Here is a 23,344-nt window from a genome sequence, read left to right as displayed (position 1 = left end):
AAGATAAAAGTTGAGTTTTCAATAAATAAATGTCATTATGAAAAATTTAACATAAATTTTCAAGCTATTAATTCTGAATTGTGCCAATAAATGGCACAACCCGACGAACCAACTCAAATTTCACTAAAAATTTGGAGTTTACATTCGCCTTATTAAATTCAGGTCAGTTATGGGTCAATCATGCTGATCATATTATTATTGGGTTAAGATCGCATTGACCCGAAAGACTCGAAATTAACTTGATTTATATAAGGCTCAAGCTACATGAGCTAAAGTTGGATTAATTGGGTCAATCACTATTTAACTAGGTTAATTGGATCGTGTTGATCCAATAAATTGCATGATCTATAACATATATATGTTTTAACCCGGATTTTGACATATACAATAAACATGTCATATTCGAGTCCAACCTACTTGAGTCCGCTAAATTTAACATCATATCTATGTGCTACATATTAATAAAAATAGACACCCTGCACATATAATAGTAAAACGAACCACATCAATAATAAGTTTAGGTATATCCTTTTAATATATATTTTAGATGGACATTTTTCTTAAGAAGTACCCCAAAAAAAACTTAGAATCAGATGATCAAAGCCTTACAACCTCTTCGCGAAAGAAAAAGTAAAATTTTCGATTGTTCAATTTCCTCCCCATGCATTCTCTCTTCTAGTTAAATAAAGTGATGGGCCTCCCTTCATGCCCGCATAGTCAAGATGGGTTACCACTAATCATTAAATATGTTCATGTACAATGTAAATAAAATTATATGGACGTGGGACCCATGCCACTCATGCAAGGATAGGATTGAATCCCCACCATCCAATAATAGCCAAGTCAGAGACTCATCCTCCGAACCCCTCCCCTTCCCCAACTTCACTCCTACATAAACGCCTCCCCTCCAACCAACACTCATCGTCTTCTTCATCTCTTCTCCTTCCTTCCCATAATTGCTATAAAAAAGCACAATCCTTCATTCAATTAAGAATCTTTCGATACACAGATCGAGATAGTACCAATAAAACCTCATGGAGGAAGAGCAAGCATTGATACCTGGCCTCCCCGACGACATAGCCTTAGACTGCATCGCGAGAGTACCGCACCGCTTCCTCCCCGGTCTTCGACCAATCTGTCGCCGTTGGCGAGATCTAGTGACATCCCCATCTTTCCGCCACCATCGTGAGCGGATCGGCTCGGCAGAAGACCTGATCTTCCTGGTCCAAGCCCTTGGCGGCGGAGCAACCATAGCCGGCGACGCCAAGGATCCAATCAAGCCATCCATCGCCGCAGATCTCCGTCCTCCAGTGTACTCCCTATCCATCTACGTCGCCACAGACGGTTCATGGCACCGATTGTCTTTGCCGGAACCCATTCCGATGTTCGCCCAGTGCGTAGCTGTCGAAGGGAAGCTGGTCCTCGTCGGCGGATGGGATCCCGTGACTCTCGACCCCGTTCCAGATGTGCGGATTGTAGATCTGGTCACCGGGGAGTGGAGAATAGGCCGGCCCATGGCAACCGCGCGTTCGTTTTTCGCGTGCGCGGCTTTGGGCGGTAGGGTATACGTGGCCGGTGGGCATGACGGGTTAAAGAACGCGCTGCGGACTGCGGAGGTTTACGATGTGGAGGCGGACGAGTGGGCGGCGATACCGGCGATGGTGGAGGAGAGAGACGAAAGTCAGGGAGTAGTAATTGAGGGGAGATTCTGGGCAGTAAGTGGATACGGAACGGAGAGGCAGGGGAGGTTTACGGATTCGGCTGAGTGGTTTGATCCGGAAAAGGGGGTTTGGCGGAGTGAGGAAGGGGTGTGGTCGGAGGAAGGTGGATCGGCTGCGTGCTTTGCCGGAGGTGAGAGACTATGGTGCGTGGGGCGGAGAGGGGCGAAAGAATACAGGGGAGGGAGTGTGTGGAAGGAGGCAGTGCAGCCGCCGGAGGGGATGAAGGGGAGCACGTGCGCGGCGATGATGGGAGGCGGAAGGGTTTTCGTGATGGGGGCTGCCGGAGAAGGCGGAGGCGTTGCGGGATCGAGCGGCGGGTATTGTAGCTGGGTTCTGGAGATTGCGGGAGGGCAGTGGATAAGGACGGAGACGCCGGCGATCTTTTCAGGGTTCGCGTACTCCGCTGCCGCTGTCCGTATGTGAGTCTGGTCACCGACTAGGTAATCAGCGTCACCTCTAATTAAGATAATGAGGCGTTATTAGTTTAGTGCAATAATGTTATCCGTAGTGATGAAAGAGCCGATGACGGATATATGTACAGTTTTTGTATTAAAATATTATATTATATGGGTTATGTGTTGCTTCTAGTGTTGTTGCTTATGATGAGCGAGGATATCTATATATCTATATATATCTATATAAATTTTTAATATATATATATATACACACACATAAATAATTTTTTTTTCTCTCAGAATTTGGTATTGGATATGTGCCATAATTTATTTTTAGATTTGATATTAAAGTATAAATTTATTTTAAGATCTCTGCGATAAATAAAATTTTAATATTATTGTTGAATATTAAATGGTTGTGTGGATCACACTCAAGTTATAGAGCGTGAACGAGAGAAAGAAGGCGAGAACAAACAGTAACTTAAAATGAGTATATTGATCATCTTGACCTATTTGGCTAAGATCAGTGTCACCCTTATTGTCAGCATGGTCTCTTATTTATAGGCATGGTTAGCGTGACCCTTGAAATTACGGAGAAGTCTTTACTTGAATAGAGACTGTACAAGATATTATAAATATTTTTCTTCGGTGTGACTTAGAAATATCTTGAAGTCCTCAACCTAATATTCTGATTAGTATGGAAGAGATGGTCGATCTTGTCAACCGTTCATTTTGGACATAGAAATATCTTCAAGTTCTTTTTGACCGACGACCCGGTGTTGTTAGTCGGTCAACTTCAACGATGTCAGCTGGATGTAAATGGTGATGTCGGTTAGGGTATAGTTAATTCAGTCGCTTTGAAGATGTCAGTTGGATGTAGTTGGTCGGTTCTTTAACTCCTTGAGCCAGTTGACTTCAATTGGTGACTTTTGTTTGAGCTCTGCATAGATTACCTTTCTTAGGGGCTCTTCATGGCCCGTCACGTCTTCTGGATTTGTCGACTTACTTTTGAGAATCGTCTTAAAAGGCTTTTTGTGTACATATTTACTTGCATGATTTCAATATATTTTATCGGCTAGTGTGTACAATAGATAGGAGAATTTAGAATTTGATAAATATAGAATTTAGAATTTGATAAATAATTTACACACTAGAGGTACTACGCAAGTATATGTATTGTTTCAAGTAATATAAGATTTCTTTTAAAACCCTAATATCGATCCCATAGGGAAGGTGAAACTCTTTCTATCCCAAAACTTCTTTTATAGACTTAGTAAAACTTAACTTAAACTCAAGACAATAATCTAGGAAATATGATAGCAAGTATAGGTGTAGAACGAAGCTACTATATTCTATTTCAAAGCTAAAAGAAAATGCAAAGATTCTCAACAAGTTTTATGAAGAAAAGTTCAGATTATGTAAAAGTTTTTTTTTCCCTTGCAAAAATATCATAATCAATGTAGGAATCAAATGTTTAAAGGTTAAAATTTAATTTTTTGTCAAATAGGAGCATACCTACTATTTACCCTCTCTCGAGTGCATAAATAACATTGGTTAAGCTAAAGAAGTTCCTAAATCAGAGGTTATGTTGGATAGGTTATAGCTTCTCACCTCTAGATTACCCACTATGCCCTCTTTATATGACTAACCCGTCCTTAGGTTTCAAATCTAAATTAAATTGGTAAAAGTTATAGCCTGTCACACTATAATCACCAATTTACGCCCATCAAAACTTATGTCCCTATCTATTTTCACTAACCCAAGGATTACCTTCTCACCCATGAAATTAATGTGATTCTTACTTGTTAAGGAACACATAGCCCTCCCAGGTCTTTATAGATTCATAACAGGTTACACATTCCAATTGGCCAGATTGAAGATGTAAAATGAAGTACGAAATAATGAATCAACAAAAGTATATAATAAGAGAAAGCTTAAACAATTCTAATCCTACAAATGATTACTTCTTATTGCAAGGAGAAAGATAAAGGAAACTGCTTAGAATTCATGGGGATATCACAAAAAAATATAATTTATATTAATAGCTAAGTCTTCATAATAAAACAAAACTTAAACACAAATACAAAGTACTTATCTGAGACTACTCCCCAAGCAAATCCTTTGAAGTTTCTCTGACTTATTACTCTAGTAGACACCCCAAACACACACTACAAAGACTCTCACACACCCACACTCACATCACACACACACATAAGAAGAGAGCCTCATGCTAAAGCCTTCTTCAACAACCCTCCTCCTAAAACCCTTTTTTTGACTAGCCAATTATGTCTTTAAATAAAGCTCTTAAAATCACCAAGTTTCACTTCAAGTACCTCTTTAAAATTCGTCCAAATTCATTATAGAAAAGTCCAAACCGTTTCTGGCGCCTAGGCGCCAACCTTCTAGATGCTTCTTTTAACTACCTAGTGCCTATCCACCATAGGTGCCAGGTCAATTTTTGCTCCTTCACTCCATTTGACCCTATTTTGCTCCATTTTTACTCCTTTTGCTATTAAACTCCATCTCTTGTACCTAAAATAAAAAACACACAAAATACCTACCATTAAAGTACAATATCCTTAAAAATGGGCATAAAAAAATATATATACATATATAGCAAATTTCCCCAAACTTAAATGTTACTTATCCTTAAGTAACTTATCTATTTTTTAAAAGAAATACCTTAACTTAAGGTTGTGGGTTTCATTAAAGATTATTATACTTTTGCCCCATAAATGTGATAGTAAAACTTTTAGAAATATTTTCAATAACTTTGAATAGAACTAAGGTGTAGGGATATCTAGTACTTAAGTTAGGAATTCTGATTTTTTATTCATTTCAATAATTGTAATTTGTCAGACTTAAGAACCTTAGAAGGGTTTAAAGATAAAATTATATGAGAACTCTACTAGTAAGAGTTTGACTAATACATTTAAAGTTACGAATAAGCTCAGAAGTGTAACTAAGTTTCTTCCTTTAAGATAATGCAAGTGAAGCCAATTTTTAATTGGGTATCTCCTCAAGCTTCTCTTCACATATTTTTCTTTTTTACATTTCTCTCTTTTTTTTCTTTTGGTTTTTCTTTTTTTTTCTTTTAGGATCATTTTCAATCATTTCTTTATTTTCTTTTTCATGTATGAATTATTATATTTGAATAGCCTTTAATGATTTTGAACTTCAATATCCTCTTCTTAAAGTTAAGAACTTCTCACATTTCTTAACATGATAATGTGTATTAGAATATAAGTGATTTTGCATAGTCTTAAATTCTTTCATAAATTGTAAATCTAAGATCCTTAGTGTTTCAAAAATATAATTTTTTCTACTCAGAATAGTAAGAGCATAATCCTATGATTTTATACTAAATATTATAACTCGAGTTTTACTCTTAATCACTAAGAATTTTTACTTAAGATTACTATAACATTTTATAGAATAAAAAAAGTAATTTTTAAAAAATAACACCACAGACCATATGTTATGTTAAAATAATTTTTAAATATAGTTTATTTGAGGAAAAATAAAGTATAGTTTTTTGAAAAGTATTTTTCCTCCCCCAAACTTTAATATTAAAATAGTTTAAAACATTATAGTTCAAAACAAGTATGAAGAGAGAAAAATTACAGATTAATTATCTATCACATGGTTCTAAACATAAAAGTAATACTGGTATGATTTATGAAGTAAAGCAATAGGAAAATAGTAGTGCAATGAAAACTAAAAAATATAAACTCACATCAGCAGTACACAAAAATATCACAATGACTAATACAATAAAAATAACTAAAAACCAACAATACCTAGGGAAAGTAAATAAAGACATCTTAATCACTACTCCTCCTCCTCCTCCTCATCATCATCCTGATCCATAACTTTGCTTTGCTCAAATATTTGATAAGAAGAATAAACAGGGAACTCGACACTCTGGTCTCCTCTCAAAAAGCTCACTAGGGACGTATTGAAACTCGCTTCATAGTCATTTTTACGTTTTTAATAATGTTCCAAATGCTCCCAATGTTCTTCATTCTCTTGAAGCTGACAAATTGCTGAAAGTATATCACCTTATTGTATGTGCAACTGCTCCATTATAGTGTCCAAACTAAATGGTGATTATGTCAAAGTACTGGAGGTAGAAGGTCTCGAAGCTGAAGTAGATGGAATATCAAAAGCCCTACCCCGAGATCTTCCTTATAAATCAACATTAGCCTTACAAATAGGCTTTAGTGGCTGTAGTAGCTGTTCTTAAGCCTCATATTTAACCATAGAATGTTTTTAAATAATGAAGGAAGGGTAGCCAAATAATACAAAAGTATTCGCTTTGACAGACATAAAAATAACTTTAAACTCTTTTCCGTTTAACTAGTTTAGAAATGTTTAGCATTTTTTTTAAGCTTCAAAATAGGATTTGTAGGATTTAGTTACTTATTTTTACATATAAACTTATGACCTTATTTCCTAGATAATTGTCTGGAGCTTAAGTAAAGTTTTATTAAGTTCATAAAAAAGTTTTCACCTTCCCCATAGGAACGATACTTTGGGCTTAAAAAGAAAGTCCTTTAATACTTGAAACGATATGTGCACTTTCTTAGTATCCCTAGAGTGTAAAATTAAATTATGGAAAGAAAACGAGAATTACTTAAGAATTAAACATTGCAAAACTACTGCGGCATCAAGTTTTTGGAGTCGTGCTCTAAGATTGAATTTGAAGTAATTGCACACTAAGAAAGCACTCATTGTATTGGGGATAAATTTTTTGACTCCATCCCTTGGCAAGGAAAAAAATAATGAAACTTTTGACTTAGAAATTTTATTTGAACTAAAGACTTATTTTAAGAAAATTGTAGTGTTCTTTACATATATAAGTGCTTGTTTGGGTGTATAAGAAAATATTTTACACTATTTTATTAATTTTATTTTCTAAATTTTTACTTTTATATGCGTAGTTCATGATCTAAAGGTTTGTTACCTCATGATTCTGATTTAGAATAAAATATAATAAAAATTCAAAAAAAAAAAAGAACTCGACAACTTACAATAAATTATGAACACATCACATAATAACATTGATAGTCAAACTGTTAAAAATGAACATCATCATCTACAGAAACCATTAAAGGACTATGTCAACCCTAAGGCAGATGAAATTCATTTGAGTATGAAAACCCTTGCTGTAATGGCTAACTCATTTGAACTGAAATCTACTATAATCCAAATTGTACAAAATAATCCTTTTGGAGGATCTTCATCTGAGGATCCTAGCTTACACCTTGTTAGTTTTTTAGAATTATGAGCTACATTTTAGTATGATGGTGTATCAAATGATGTTGTTAGTATTAGAGTTTTTCTTTTTTTCTTAAGGGATAAAGTTATGATGTGGCTAAACTCATTAGCACTTGGATCTATCAGAACTTGGGGAGAATTAGAGTAGAAATTTTTAGCTAAGTATTTTCCACCTTAAAAACCAACTAAGCTTAGAAATGATATTATCTCATTTACTAATTATGAAGGTAAGTCAATATACGAAGCCTATAAACGATTTAAAGAACTTATTAGGAAGTTTCCACATCACGCTTTGCCATACTAGTTGATTATTCAAACATTTAATAATGGGTTAGTATGATTCCTTAGATCGACTGTGGATGCTGCTGCTGGAGGTTCATTAATGTCAAAACAATTTGATGAAGCATATGAATTAATAAAAGGGATGGATACTTAAAATTTTCAATGGCTCTCTAAAAGGGTAAATCATAAGAAAGTAGCGAGTGTTCATGATACTATTGCAATTTCAATTTTGGCATCTCAAGTTGCTACAATATCTAGGAAGTTAGACTAATTTGGAATGAACTTACCTCAAACATCTCATGTGAATGAGGAAAACTCATTGGAATTATTAAATGATTCTCAAACTTCATTTGAGACATTAAATGTAATTAATAATAGACATAATAACATATATTCTAACTAGTATATCCTAGGTTGGAAAACCCACTCTAATTTTAACTGGAATAATAATTCTAGTGGTGGAAATCATCAATGGGGGAACAATCATGTGAACCCACTGGGAAAGTGGAATAACTAGGGTAGTACTGGCTATAGACCTTGTTATTCTCCTAGGTTTAACAATAACCAATAATTTAAGGAGAAGAAGTTGTCTATAGAAGAAGTGGTGTTATAGATAGAGAATCAATTACAAAGTTAAAGTGCTGCAATAAGAAATATTAAGACTCAACTGCGGAAAATTGCTAACTCACTTAGCAATGGCCTCAGAGAACACTTCCTAGTAACATTGAATTAAATCCTAAAGATAAAAACAAAGAGGAAGTTAAAGCAGTCAAGTTGAGAAGTGGTTGAGAATTGGATACTAGATTGAAAAAGACATAAAAGTTGAGAGGGAACTTGAAAATATTCTGATGTGCTTGGGTTAGTCTGTTTCATTGTGTTCCTAAGAAAGGGAGAGTGACTGTAGCTATTAATGAACGAAATGAATTAATTCCAATAAGACAAGCCACTTGGTGGTGAATCTATATTGATTATAGAAATTTAATCTTGCCACTAGGAAAGATCACTCTCCTTCACCTTTTCTAGACCAAATGTTGGATAGGCTAGCTGGGCATCGATACTTTTATTTTTCGGATGGATATTTAGGATTCCACGAAATACCTATAACTCCTGAGGATTAAGAAAAGATAACGTTCACAAGTCCCTATGAGAATTTTGCTTTAAGAAGAATGCATTTTGGTTTATGTAATACACTTGCAACTTTTCAAAGGTGCATGATGTGCATTTTTTGCGATCTAATTTAGAAAGAAATTAAAGTTTTCATTGATGACTTTTAATTTTTTTGAACCTCCTTTTATTTATGCTTAGATCTGTTAGCAGGAGATCTAAAATGCTGTGATCAACAATTGGGAAAAATGTCAACTTATGGTCACAGGAGGAATTGTGCTGGGACATAAAATTTCTAAGTGGCATGAAAGTGGATCTAACAAAAATACATGTTATCACTAAACTACCTCCTCCTACTACAGCGCGAGGAGTTAGAAGTTTTCTAGGACATGTTGGTTTATACAGGCAAAATGTTAAAGGCTTTTTAAAAAATAGCTAAACCTCTGTGTCATCTTTTTGAAAAAGATGCAATATTTGATTTTAACGAGGAATGCGTACATGCCTTCAATTTGTTAAAGGAAAAATTAATCACTACACCTATTATTGTTTCACCTGATTGGGAAAATCTATTTGAATTAATATGTGATGCGAATGATTATGCTATTGTGGTTTAGTTATGGCAAAAATATGATAAGAATTTTAAATTTATATACTATGTCAATAAAACTCTTAATGAAGCTCAAATTAATTACACTGCAACTGAAAATGACTTATTGGCAATAGTATATGCATTTGATAAATATAGATCATATATAATTTGAGCGAAATGTATTGTGCATACTGGTTATTTCGGTACATGATATCTGATGTTGAAGAAGGATGCAAAATAAAGGTTAATTAGATGGGTCCTTCTGATGCAGAAATTTGATTTTGAATTAGTTCATAGGAACAGATTTGATAATCAAATTATCGATCATTTGTTAAGGCTTGAATAAGAAAATTATGGTAATTTTGATGATGCAATAAATGAAAATTTTTCTGATGAACAATTATACACTATTTATGAGTAGTGTGTTCCATGTTATGGTGATATAATTAACTATATAGTTAGTGATATTTTACCATACGGATTAACACACCACCAAATGAAGAAGTTCATTCATGATGAAAAATTTTACATCAGAAACAACCCTTATTTATATATAAAATGTGAAGATCAAGTGATTCAAAGATGTGTACCATTTGAAGAAACCCTGGAAATTATTCAAAAATGTCATGAATATGATTTTGGGGGACATTTTGGAGTGAATAAAATTAAATTTAAGATTAAACAATTTTGATTTTATTAGCCTACTTTAGGATGTTAATATTTATGCAAAAATATGTGATAGATGTCAAAGAGTAGGTAATATATCTAAAATGAATGAAATGTTCCTAAATTTTACTTTGGAAGTTGAAATTTTTTCTGTGTGGGGTTTGGATTTTATGTAACCATTTGTACCATTTTTTAAAAAATTATATATTTTAATAGCTATGGATTATATTTCTAAATGGATTAAGGAAGTTGCTTTACCTCGTTGTGTTGCTCAAAATGTTACAAATTTTTTAAAGAAAAATATTGTTACCATATTTGGAATGACAAGAGTGACCATTAAAGATGGGGGAAGTCATTTTAAGAATATAAAAATTGAAACATTAACTAAGAGATATAGAATTAAACATAGAATTACCACAACATATTATCCTTAGACCAGTGTTCTAGCTGAAGTGTCCAATCGTGAAATTAAAAGAATATTAGAAAATTATGTAAATCCTAATAGGAAAGATTGGTCTACTATACTTGATAGCTCATTATGGGCCTATACGACAGCTTATAAATCTCTTATAGGAATGTCACCATATAGACTCATATTTGGAAAGGCTTGTCGAGTGACATTTGAACTGGAGCATAAAGCTTATTAGGCTGTAAAGGAATTTAATTATAATTTGAAGGATGCTGGCTAGTAACGATTATTACAATTGAATGAGCTTGAGGAGATTATAAATGAATCTTATGAGAATGAAAAACATTATAAGGAAAAAAAAATATTTAGCATGATCGGAAGGTTATAAGAAAAAATTTTGAGCCTGGATACAAAGCTCTATTATATAATACAAGATTGAAATTATTTCCAAGAAAATTTAAGTACAGTTGGTCGGGGCCATTTATTGTGATAAAAGCCTATCATACGGTGTTAAGGATAGTAAAAATTCAAAAACTAAAAAAATATTTAAAGTGAACGAACATAAATCAAAACCTTACATATGTGTAAATAGAATTATATTTGATGAAGTTCTAAAGTTGGGTCAAATAGTGTAAACATTGGAACTATCGGGCTAATGATGTTAAACCCAATGCTTCATAAGAGGTAACCCATGGTTATCTATGTTGATTCCAATTAATGCTATTTTGTTGAATGTATCAAGTTTTAATGAGACCTACTTAATGAGGAGAAGCACTATACACTAATTTAAATGTCAAAATGAGGTTGGGATGAGTTAATTGGACCGATAGTGAAGCGATGCTTATTTGGGCACTGGTGCCTAGGCGCAGAAACCTGGCACCTAAGCTCCAGTTTACGATAAGATCACCACCTACGTACTGAAATCTAGAGCCTAGGTACCGCAGTTAAAAAAAGCCATCATTAAATCACCCCTTTGCAGTTTAAACTGATATTAGTTAAAAAAAGCCATCATTGAATCACCCCTTTGCAGTTTAAACTGATATTTACCTTTTAAAGCCACCATAAGCTCACATGGTGATCAATTGACTTCATCTTCTAGGCATGTGAGTGCAAATGGGAGGAGGAAGTGCGTGCAAGAAGCAATTTTCCTTCTTTTGGAGACTATGGTAACTACAATGGGGAGTTAGATAGAAAGAAATTCATCAACAAAGACGCCCAGAACTATTACAATGGATTTCCTATAGTAAGCATTGAAGGAGCTGAGAGAATCAAAAATATTAAAGAGGATATTACAAATAATCAGACCAAAACTAACATCTCTTATCATTTTGTCATCTGGAATGGCAGATGAAGCTTCAATTTGATCATGCTGCAAATTTTCAGGGGGTGTTAATAAGGATGTATCAGAAGAACAACTGGATTGGAGAAAGATTTGCAAAAGACTTTCCCCACCTTCTGTTGTATAACTTGTTTGTGCATCACCATCCAATAAACGACAATGTTGAGGAAAAATAGTGTCAATGATTACTAGTTGTGGGTGTTGAAAATTTGATATATGAGTGTGTTTGATGTTGTGCTGAACTCAGATCTGTATGTGTTTGTGTGTCTACATTTTTTTATCTTGTGTAGTTTTATTTGCTTAATTAAGTTTACATAGGATTGATATATGTTTGTTTGTAATGAACTGATGTATAAGTTTGTGAGTTTAAACTAAGTTTGTAAATGTTATATTTAGTGTTAGTTTTTTTTAATCGATTGGATTGTTCATAAAAAAAGTTGGAAGAAGTTTGGAAGATGTTAAAATCATCAAAATGATTTTGAATCGGCTATATTAGGGTCCGGAGGCCTTAGGTTTTCTATGCTTTTATCAAAAAGTTCTAAAATAAAAAAATTAGGCACTGGCGCATAGGCACTAAAATATGGCACCTAAGTGCCAGGCACCCGTGAAGTAGAGTGCCTAAGCGCCAAATCTAGGGCTTAGGCACTGAATTGTTTGAACCAATCATTTAACATGAAATGGATTGGTTCATGCAATTTTCATAGCTCGAGTCATCTTCTTGCTCCCCAACTAGTCACAAGCTACTCTAGAGCTTCCCATAGCTCATGATTTTGACGTTTTTGGACTCAAAAACTTTAGATTTCTTATTCTCCGGTTAAGACCTACACTTCACCTAAAAATTTTCTTCTTTCACCATGGATTTCTTCTGGATTTCTTCCACATTGTGAAGATGCTAAAAATTTGAAAATTTAGATAAATGGTGAAAAAATCCATGGTGGAAAGCTTATTTGCTTGGAAAATGTTTGTAGGAGCCTTTATAACTCATATGTGGAATTTATTTGGATTTTTATTAGATTTTGAAATGGCTCCTAAAACGAAAAGAGGAAATTGGAAGGAACTTTTTTATGAAAAAAGATTTACAAGTTTGAAAGCACGAGATTGGTACAATGATTTACTTTCATCGAAGAAGTTGATTGCTGAATGGATCATTTCTCGTCCTGAAGGTGCTGTAAGAAATTTTACAATAGCAAGACACTGGGAATGTTTCTATTATTTCACTCCAATAACAATTATTTCAGTTGTTCAAGAGTTCTATGCAAACTTCCCAAGATCATATGATGGTGAGGTATTTGATCATGAGAGGAAAGTTGAGTTTACTCCTGATCAGATCAACACATTATACAAGTTGCATAGTGTACTAAATTGCTTTCATTCAAAATTTGATCATACTGATACGGGCTTGATGATATCATTGGATTTCTGATTGATGGGCATGGAGCTTGGAAAATTAAGAATGACCACAAGGTAAATTTTTCTTCTTCCATGTTTAATCCTCCATCTAAGGCATGACATTATTTTATCTCTGCTCAACTTCTCCCTACAAGTCATTTGAGTGAAATGACCTGGGAGAGAGTTATCTTGAATTAGTACATTCAAATGATGAAACCTATTGAGTTTGGCTCTGTCATCTACAAGCCCATTATCAGTTCTTGTACCCGAGGTTCCACTAGAGGTTTGAGTTTTCCCTCACTTATCTTTACTATATGCAATTAATATAGTGTTAATTTTTATGCTTGGGAGGAGTTATTACATCCACTAAAGCCTTTCAGTAAGGCTAATGTGGATATGTTTGGAAAGCATGCTACACTTGGTTCTAGAGGCAGATCTTCAGATATTTCCTCTACCTCTACCTCTAGACCTTCCTTTTCTAGTGTTGCTGCTCCACCTCCTGCTATTTGGGAAGAACTTTATGATCACTATCAAGAGCACTAAAATGATATTACTTTTTTCTAGTGTCAAGTATGGGAGACTAAAGATTGTTGGAAACATTAGGAACAATATTTGAAGCAGAAAAGTGATTATGAGTCTAGTTTCAATACTTCCCTAGTGAGCTTTCTAAAAGGGGATCAGAGCATGGAGTTTCCCTCATTTCCTCATTATCCTATGTTTGAACACAGTAAGGCTATGGAAGAAGATGATGATAATGATGACGATGATGATGATGGTGATGATGAAGGGGAGGAGTAGTGATTTTGAGTCTAGATGTGTTTACTTTCATTAGTTGTTGTTGTCTTTTAGTTATTGGAATGTGTTAGACATTATGTTATTTATGCTACTCTTGTTGTGGATTTTGAACTTCATAGTTTTTACAGCACAACTTCTTAATTTTTTTGCTTCAAATTATATATATCATTGCTTATGTGTTAGAGTAGTTCTTTTAGTTAGAAATCTTTATGTTATACCCGTTGATTTAAAATCGACTATTGCTACACACACCTGCTTTTACTATTTGTACCTGCATGATTTACATGTTTAGAACCCTGTGATAGATCATCATTTAGATAAATTTTTCTCTCTTCAAACTATTTTTTACTAAAATGTTTTGATATGTTTAAAAATTTAAGTTTGAGGGAGAGATAAAAACTTTAAAAACTAGAATTTACTTGTCCAAAACTATATTTAAAAATTATTTTAAATATAACATGTGGCATGTGGTGTTATCTTTAGAGAACTATATTTTTTATTCTATGAATGTTATATTAAACTTAAATAATTATTTTTATGATAAAGAGTAGCTCTAGAGTTAAGATATTTGGTATAAAAGGATAGGAATATGCTTTTACTATTCATAATAAAAAATTTATATTTCTGAAACACCAAGGATCTTAGATTTACACTCTAAAAAGAAATGATACTCTATGAAAAATCAATTTTATACTAATACAAATTATTAAGTGAAGATATGTGAGAAGTTATTAACTTTAGGAGGAGGATAGTGAAGTTCAAAATCATTAAAGGCTGATCCAAATATAATAATCGTCAAATAAAAGTGTAAGGATTAAAAAGATCCTAAAAGAAAATAAAAAGAAAATAGAAATAAAAGAAGAAGAAAAAATAAAAAGAAAATATCTGAGGAGAAGCTTTAGGAGATACCTAATTAAAAGTTGGCTTTACTTGAATCATCTTAATGGAAGAAATTTAATTACAATTCTAAGCTTATTATCAATTTTAAATGTATTAGTCAAATATTTACTAGTAGAGTTATCGTATGCTATTTTTTAAATTCTTTTAGGATTCCTAAGTGTGAAAAATTATTATTATTTTTGAATTAAATAGAAAATCAGAATTACTAACTTGATTACTAGATACTCTTATAACCTAGTTCTAACTTGAGTTATTAAAAATTTTTTTTCTAATATTCAACTATCACCTTTATGGGGAAAAACTATAAGAATCTCTAATGAAACTCACTACCATAAATTAAACCATTTGGTTTATAAAATAAATGAGTTACTTTAGGACAAGTAACGTTTAAGTTTGGGAGTATTGATACGCCTTAAATGTGTTATTTTTCATAAATTTTATGCTTATTTTTAATAATATTGTACTTTAGTGGAATGTATTTTGCGTGTTTTTAGTTTCAAGTGTAAGAGATGGAGTTTTGTAGAAAAAATAACAAAAACGAAGCAAAGTGGAGCAAGGAGCTTATTTCTTAACTGGTGCCTAGGTGTCAAAATACAAAAAATCTAGCACTATGGCACCAAGATCTGACAATTAAGCACATTTTTATTATTAAGGGCTTCTAGAAGGATGGCGCCTAGATGCCTGAAATAATTTTCTTCAATATGCATTAAATTTGAACAAATTTTGAAGGGTCGTTTGAAGTGAATCTTAAGGATTTCATGAGTTATCATAAAAGGATTCAAGGGAATTAAGAAAAGAGATCTTGACGAGTAGGTTGCAAGAGTTCTTGTGTGTGTGTGTGTGGAGACTTTTGTTGAGCTTTTAGTGAGAGTCTTTGTTTTGTGTGTCTCTTGGAGTGAATTGTAAGGAGAGTTTGGAGAATACTTCAAAGTAACTTCAGAGGATTTTTTTTGGGAGAAGTTTAAGAAAAGTACTTTATATTTTGTTTGATTTTTATTCATTGAGTGAACTTGAATTTTAATATAAATCAAATTTTGCTATGTTATGCTGATGAGATCTGAGTAGTTTTCTTTATCTTTCTCCTTGCAATAAGAATTAATCATATGTAGGATTAGAATTAATTAAGATTTCTCTTATTCCATACTTGTGATGATTCATTACTTCATACCTAATTTTCATATTCAATATGGCCAATTAGTATGGTAAAACTTATTGTGAATCCATAATGACGCGGGAGGGCTATGTATTCCTCAATTAATAAGAATCACATTAATCTGGTGGGTGATAAGGTAGTCCATTGGTTAGTGCAAAAAGATAGGAAGATAAGATTTGATGGGTCTAAATTGGTGTTTCTAGGATGACATGCTAGATTCTTACCAATTTCATCTAAAGTTTGGAACCTAAGGACCGATTAATCATAAAGAGAGGGCACGTGGGTAATCTAGAAGTGAGAGGCTAGAACCTACCCAACATAATCTTAGAATTAATAACTTAACTCTAGGTTAGTCAATGTTCTTTGCGCTCATAAGAGTGTAAAATAAGATTGCTCCTATTTTTCACAAAACTTCATTTAAAACTTTAAATATTTGCTTCCTACACTAATTATGATCTCATTGCAAGGGGAAAGACTTTTACATATTTTGAACTCTTTTAGAACTCTTTTATGTTTAACTAGTTTAGAAACACTTGGCATTTTCTTTAAGCTTTGAAATAGGACTTGTAGGATTTAGTTACTACTTTTTACACATAAATTTCCAATCTTATTTCCTAAATAATTGTCCGAGTTTATGTAAAGTTTTACTAAGTTCATAAAAGATTTTTCACCTTCTAGTGAGATCGATACTCGGGGATTAAAAAGAAAGTCTTTTATTACTTGAAATGATAGGTGCACTTGTGTAGTATCCTTGGTGTGTAAAAATAAATTGTGGAAAGAAAAAGGATTATTTAATAATTAAACATTACAAAACTGTTGTAACATCAAGTTCTTGGCACCGTATTTTGAGATTGAAATTGACTTAATGACACACTAAGAACACACTCATTGTGTCGGGGATCAATAACATCTATATGAATTGGTAGATTTTTCTTGAAATTGGGATGGAGACTTATCAACATTATGCCCAAAAATCTTACAATTGACATAGTAACAAGGTTTCATTTCCCCCACCACCTGCTGTCAATACCCATTATGGGTTGTGCCAATCGAATTCTCCTCCACCTTAGGCAATGTAATGTCTCATTCAAAGAAAATCGTTGTTGTAGAAGGTCGTGAAAGGTTGTAAGTGGAAATATTAAGCTTCACAGGTCTGCATGAAACAACACCTAAGGAGAATAATATCTGATAATTAAATTGATGAAGCTTGAGGCCTGGAAACCTAAATCATATGCGTTATTGTTGGTCACCAAATGTGGGAAGATGATATTTAATTTAATATATATATTATAATTTTGGAAAGTAATAGTTTAATTTTTGAAAATATTCGGTTGAACTGATCCCATATAGATAATAGTTTAAATAAATGAGCACAACACCATAAGCAATGCATCTATCCCTAGCAATAGACACATTACTTGCTAATGAGGCTCAATTAAATAAACTAAAGAATTTATGACATTCGTTTTAGTCTATAAAACCATTTGTGTTGAACGACAAATTTATCCTATCTAATATACAAAAATTAGATAGAGTTTATACTAAGCTGGGTTCTAAAATTTCTTATAAGGGCAAGCCCCTATAGTTAATTAGATCTTAGACAATCGAAATCACCTAAGAAAAATCTTGATTTAGATAAGAATATATTATCTTCAAGAATTTCAAAATTTAGGAATTTTTAAGGTCGAATAAAGGAGTATCAAATGGGAAATGCTCAAGTTTGGAACCTTTATTATGTAATATAAAGGGAGAAATCTAGGGGTTGTAACACCTCCTGAGGAGAACCTCAGTGACTTCCTAAGCAATCCTATGATTTGACTTCAATTTCCAGGAAATAATTTAAAATATTTCATCTTTCCAATTATTATCATATAGGGCTTACATTTGCATGACAAATTCATACAATTAGCCTGGAAGATGGGAGGATTTATGTCAAAATGAATGACAACCTCAGAGCTTAAAGCAATCTAGGGATTAAATTACACAAAATGATTGTACAAAGGCCTAAAGATAAAGTCAAGATTTATGTCATACTAGACGAGCTACCTTGAGATACTATGGCTTATTATTCAATTCTAAGAAAAGATTTGCTGTTGTAGATCTGCTTGCTCTCTCAAAGTTGTTCTTCTATAAATTATCATCATGATGCTCAAGGACTTAGCTCCAAGTTCCTCATCGAAGTGACAACTCCAATTTGAAGGTTCAAAATGTTTTGCAGTTTAGGTGACAAGTTTTGTTATTGTTCAAGTATTAACGAGGGGTTAAAGTTATATAGAGCGACACCAGTTAAGATCCCACTTTTCCCTCATTCTGCTACCAATATTTTCTCTTGAATTTAATTAGTCTAAATGAGTTGTTAAGCTCATTTAAACTAGGAAGATCTGACTGGATCTGTAACTATGTGTATTTTTAATCTCTAAAATTTTACCAAAAACTTGGCTCAAATTTAATTCAATGGCTACGAATAAATGAAATGATATGAAAATAAATAATAAAGTTTTACACTAGAGGTACTATGCAAGTATATGTATCGTTTCATGTAATATAATATTTTATATAAGAAACTAGTATCGATCCCATGAGGAAAGTTGGACTCTTTTAAATTGGCTTGCAAAACCGAGAAGAAAATTCTATTTAAATTGTAGATTAAAAAAAAAGAAATGATCACAGTAGTTAAGATTAAATGAAAATAGATAGAAACAACTAAAATTAACGATCTAATAAAAGTAATTCTAATGAGTTTGAATAATATGTAAAGATCTTTCCCTTTCAATTAAATATTAATCTATGTAGCATTTGAATGACTAAAAATATAATGATGTATTGTGACAAATAGGAGGATTTCTATTCTTTACCTCTTCTCGGTGATAGCAAAGAACATTGGCTAATTTAGAGTTTTTTACCAGCTTGTGTAGTAGTGCTGAGTAGATTATGTCATCTCACCTTCAGATTACCCACAGTGCCCTATCTATAGAACCTACTAGGGACCATTACAATTTAAACTCTAAACCAAATTGGAAAAAAGAATCTAGTATGTCACCCTAGAAACATCAATTCTATGCTCATCAAAACTTATCTCCCTATCTATTTGCACTCCCCCTTAGGTAATCGCAACAACTATGTTTAGAATGAAGTGTAACACTTACTTGTTGGGTGAAATCATAGCCCTCTTGGGTCTTTATGTTTCTTCATGGATTTTAACCTCACAAGTGGCCAATTCGTAAAGTAAATGAAGAGTCGGTGAAAATGTCATCACAATTTTTAAAATTAAAAAAGAAATCTTTAAATCATTCTCATCTCACAAGATTAATTCCCAAGAGAAGAGAAATAAAAGGAACTACTCAGAATTCATGGAGAACAAAAAAACACAAAATTTGTATTGAAACCCAAGTTTTAGTGATACACCTAAAATATATAGTATTTTTAGAAGTATTTTTATACCTATTTTTTGAGATATTGCGCTTTAATGGAAGATATTTGTGTGTTTTTCTTTCAGGTACAAGTAAAGAGTTGAAAATGCTAAAATGAGTGAAAAAGGATCAAACTTGGAGCAAAAATGTGAAATTTTTGCAAGTGTTTTAATCAGAAATAAAAAAGTGAAATTCTTAAAACATTTATTTGATTCTAAGCACCAAAGGCATTTATTTGGCTTACGCGTCGGTGAAATAAAAAAGGCTGTGTCTAAGCACCAGAAGCCCCGCGCTTAAGCGCCAAAGGCATTTATTTGGCGATTTCTTCATTTGGCCAAATTTTGAAGAGACATTTGAGGCACCTATTGGCTATAGAGTGTGGTTATGACCACTAGGAATGAAAATATTATTAAAAGACTTGTGAAAGGAGGCATCCCTTGGAGAATACATTGAATTTGGACAAATTTTGAAGAATTTCCAAGGCACCTATTGGGAAATTTATAAAAGAAGGAAGTTGAGACATTTGAAGGTGGGTGCTTGAAAATTTTGAAAGGAGTTTGATTGAAGAGGAGGAGTCCTGAAGAGGAGGAGTCCTGAGGAGTTTTGAGAGAGAGTTTTGGAGAGATTTTCAGGCACAACACAAATTTATTTTATCCTTTTTGTTTTTCTTTTATTTTGAGAGTGTTGTAAAAGAGGAGAGATTCAAAGGAACTTTAAGAGTTTGGTGGAGGATTGGAGATAAGTTTTTATCTTTTATTTTGAACTACTTTTGGTTTTAATTGTGGCTTGACAATGATTTCTACTTTTAAAATAAAGTGTGGTTTTATTTTCTCTATGGATTCTGAGTAGTTTTATTTATCTTTCTCTTTAAAATGATAAGTAATTAAAGGTTGGATGGAAGTTAAGGAGAGTATTGATCTTTAATGTTAGAAGAAGTTGTGATGATTTAAATCTATGTACTTCATTTACTTCTTGATATGACTCATCTAGATGTTAAAGTTTGTTGTGAGAACATGTAAGAACCAGGTTGGTATTGAATCAGTCAATAATTGGAAAGAATCACATGAGGTTGTATGAATGATAATGTAATTCATATGATTTAGTAAAAATACATAGGAAAATAATCTTCAAAGGGTGTAGAGTTAGAGGACTTTAAAGTGACAGGTTAAAGCTCCTAACTTGGTTTATTATTTTAGGTTCTAATATAAGATGTTAGCCTCGAGGTGGAGGGAATCGAGGGAACTCAAGAGTGAGAGTTGGTATCTTCCCTGCTTAGCCGGTCTTCAGAACTATTCAAACTTTAAATTAGCCAATGTTCTTTATAATATCTCTAGTAATGTTAAAGAATATAATTGCTCATATTTGGCACAACACAATTTGCATACTTTCACAACAGAATTCTTATACTTATTACTGGTTTATGATAAGGTGAAAGGTAATTTCATATTAAGTGCTTTTCTTTGCATAAACTCAAGTTATCTTTAAAAGTTTTTACTGTTTTGTCAAAATATTAAAATTACCAAAAAGAATTGAATATTTTCTACTGTGAAAATATCTATTGTTTAAGTAATTATCTTTTTAGAATAGAAAGTTTGTTGTTCAATAGTGCATATTGCCGTAGTGCATATTGTAAACAATCTCTGTGGGTTTGATATTCGGAGTTTAATCAAAAAGTCCTATATTACTTGATAACGATACATATACTTACGTAGTATCCTAATATATATTTATATATATATATTAAAGAGTTAAATTCTTATTTTCTTGAGGATCATGTTTTTTTGGTTATGTTCCAAAGTAGGAAAATATAAATGAAAATTATAACTAAAGTCATTGTTATACTGTTGCATATAAACAGTCGGGAACACTTAGAAATAAAAACTTAAGCATAAATAGAAAGTACCTTATGTCTTCTCCCCAACACAAATTCTAGAGTCTCCTAGAAGAATTATCCAAACTCTTACTCTTACAACACAAAACAAACTTAAAATCTCACTTAAACACAAAAGTGGGACTTTTTAAAGCCTTCAAATGCTTCCAAAAAGTCCTTTTTTGTCCAATTTTTGTCTCTATTAATAGATCTCTGAAAATAACCAAGGGTTGCTTCAAGCACCCCTTCAAAATACGACCAAATTCAATGGATCTTCTACAAGGAAAGTTATTAGCGCTATAGTAACAATTTTGGTGCTATAGTGACCATTGCACCCATATGCTATAATGCTAGAGGGTGGCACTATAGCGCCATATAAATTGCACCATTTTTTCTCATTTTCCCTTATTTTCTCCAAATGTCCATTCCATGTACATGAAACCAAAAACATACAGCATAACTTCCTTTAAAGTGCAACATCACTAAAAATATGTATAAAACGATCATAAAATATGAACTAAAAATAAGTACTTTTATGAAAGATCATTCCCCCAAACTTAAATGTTACTTGTCCTCAAGTAACTTAAATCTTGTCCTCAAGTAACTCCTTTATACTATGTAAAAATTATAACTTGTGGAAGTGAGTTTAACTTAGAGATTTCTATAGTTTTTTTTTATAAATACAATAGTGAAACTTTAGAAAAAATTTTAAAGCAAGATCTAAATTTATAAAAAGAATATACTATTGCCAATAACTTCTTTTTAGTAGTTGTGTAATTAATTTGTGCTTCTTAAAGAGTTTTACATGTATAATATATAACTTTAAAAATCTTATCGCATTTTTGCATTAATACATCCGTAATAGCATAATCACATGAATCACATATTAATTCAAATGGTTTTTCCCAGTTAGGTGAAACTATAATAGGTGTAGTGATTAATTTTTCCTTAAATAATTTAAAGGCATTTAAGCATTCCTCAATCTAATCAAAATGTCATATCTATTTCTAAAAAATGACACAGAGGCTTAGCAATTTTTGAAAGGTCTTTGATAAAACGTCTATAGAATCCAACATATCATAGAAAACTTCTAACTCCCCTCACAGTAGTAGGTGGAACTAGTTCAACAACAACTTGAATTTTTCCTGGATCAACTTCCATGCCATGTTCAGAAATTCTATGTCCTAAAAAAATTCATCTTGCGACCATAAATTGATATTTTTATTAATTGAGAACTCAATTTATTTCTTCACAGCGTTTAAGAAACTTAGCTAAATGATCTAAACATGAATCAGAAGAGGTTCCAAAAAATAGAGAAATCATACATAAAATCTTCAATTCCTTTCGCAATTAAGTCACAAAAATTAGACAACATGCACATTTGAAAAGTTACAGGTGCATTACATAAATCTAATGAAATTCTTCTAAAACAAAAGTCTCTTACAAACTTTTAAATGTTGCCTTATCTTAATCCTCAGGAGTAATAAGGATTTGACGGTATCTAGAATATCCATGCAAAAAAAAGAAATATTGGTGCCCAGCTGGTCTATCTAACATTTGATCCATAAAAGGTAGAAGATAGTGATCTTTGCTAGTAGCAAGGTTTAATTTTCTATAATCCATACATATACACCACACAATGACTTGTTTTGTTGGAATTAATTCATTTCATTTATTAACAATTACTGTCACTCCCCCTTTCTTAGAAACATAATGAATAGGACTAACTCAAACGCTTTCAGAAATAGGATAAATAATTCTAGCATCCAACCACTTTAAAATTTCATTGTTTACAACATCTTTTATGATAAGATTCAATCTACTTTAAGGATCTTCCCTAGGGTTATGGTTTTCTTCCATTAAAATTCTATGCATATAGATTGAAGGACTAATTCCTTTTATATTAGCTAACGTCCATCTAAAAGCTTTCTTATAATTTTCAAAGTATCCATTAATTTTTCTTCTTAAACTTCTGTTAAATCTGAGATTATTATAATGGATAATTATGATAAGTTCCATAAAAATGCGTACTTTAAATGCGT

General features: G+C 32.5%; 1 protein-coding gene across 1 annotated transcript; it reads left to right on the top strand.

The window, feature by feature from the left end:
- The first annotated feature begins 710 nt into the window (after nt 1-710).
- On the top strand, nt 711-2,308 carry LOC110020558 (F-box/kelch-repeat protein SKIP20). The gene has a single exon (XM_020718700.1). The coding sequence runs from the start codon at nt 1,035-1,037 to the stop codon at nt 2,142-2,144; it is 1,110 nt and encodes a 369-aa protein (XP_020574359.1). The 5' UTR covers nt 711-1,034; the 3' UTR covers nt 2,145-2,308.
- Nucleotides 2,309-23,344: the final 21,036 nt, after the last annotated feature.

This window comes from Phalaenopsis equestris, unplaced genomic scaffold (assembly GCF_001263595.1).
Source record: "Phalaenopsis equestris unplaced genomic scaffold, ASM126359v1 Scaffold000100, whole genome shotgun sequence".
NCBI lineage: Eukaryota > Viridiplantae > Streptophyta > Magnoliopsida > Asparagales > Orchidaceae > Phalaenopsis > Phalaenopsis equestris.
This window is presented reverse-complemented; position numbering and strand designations above follow the sequence as displayed.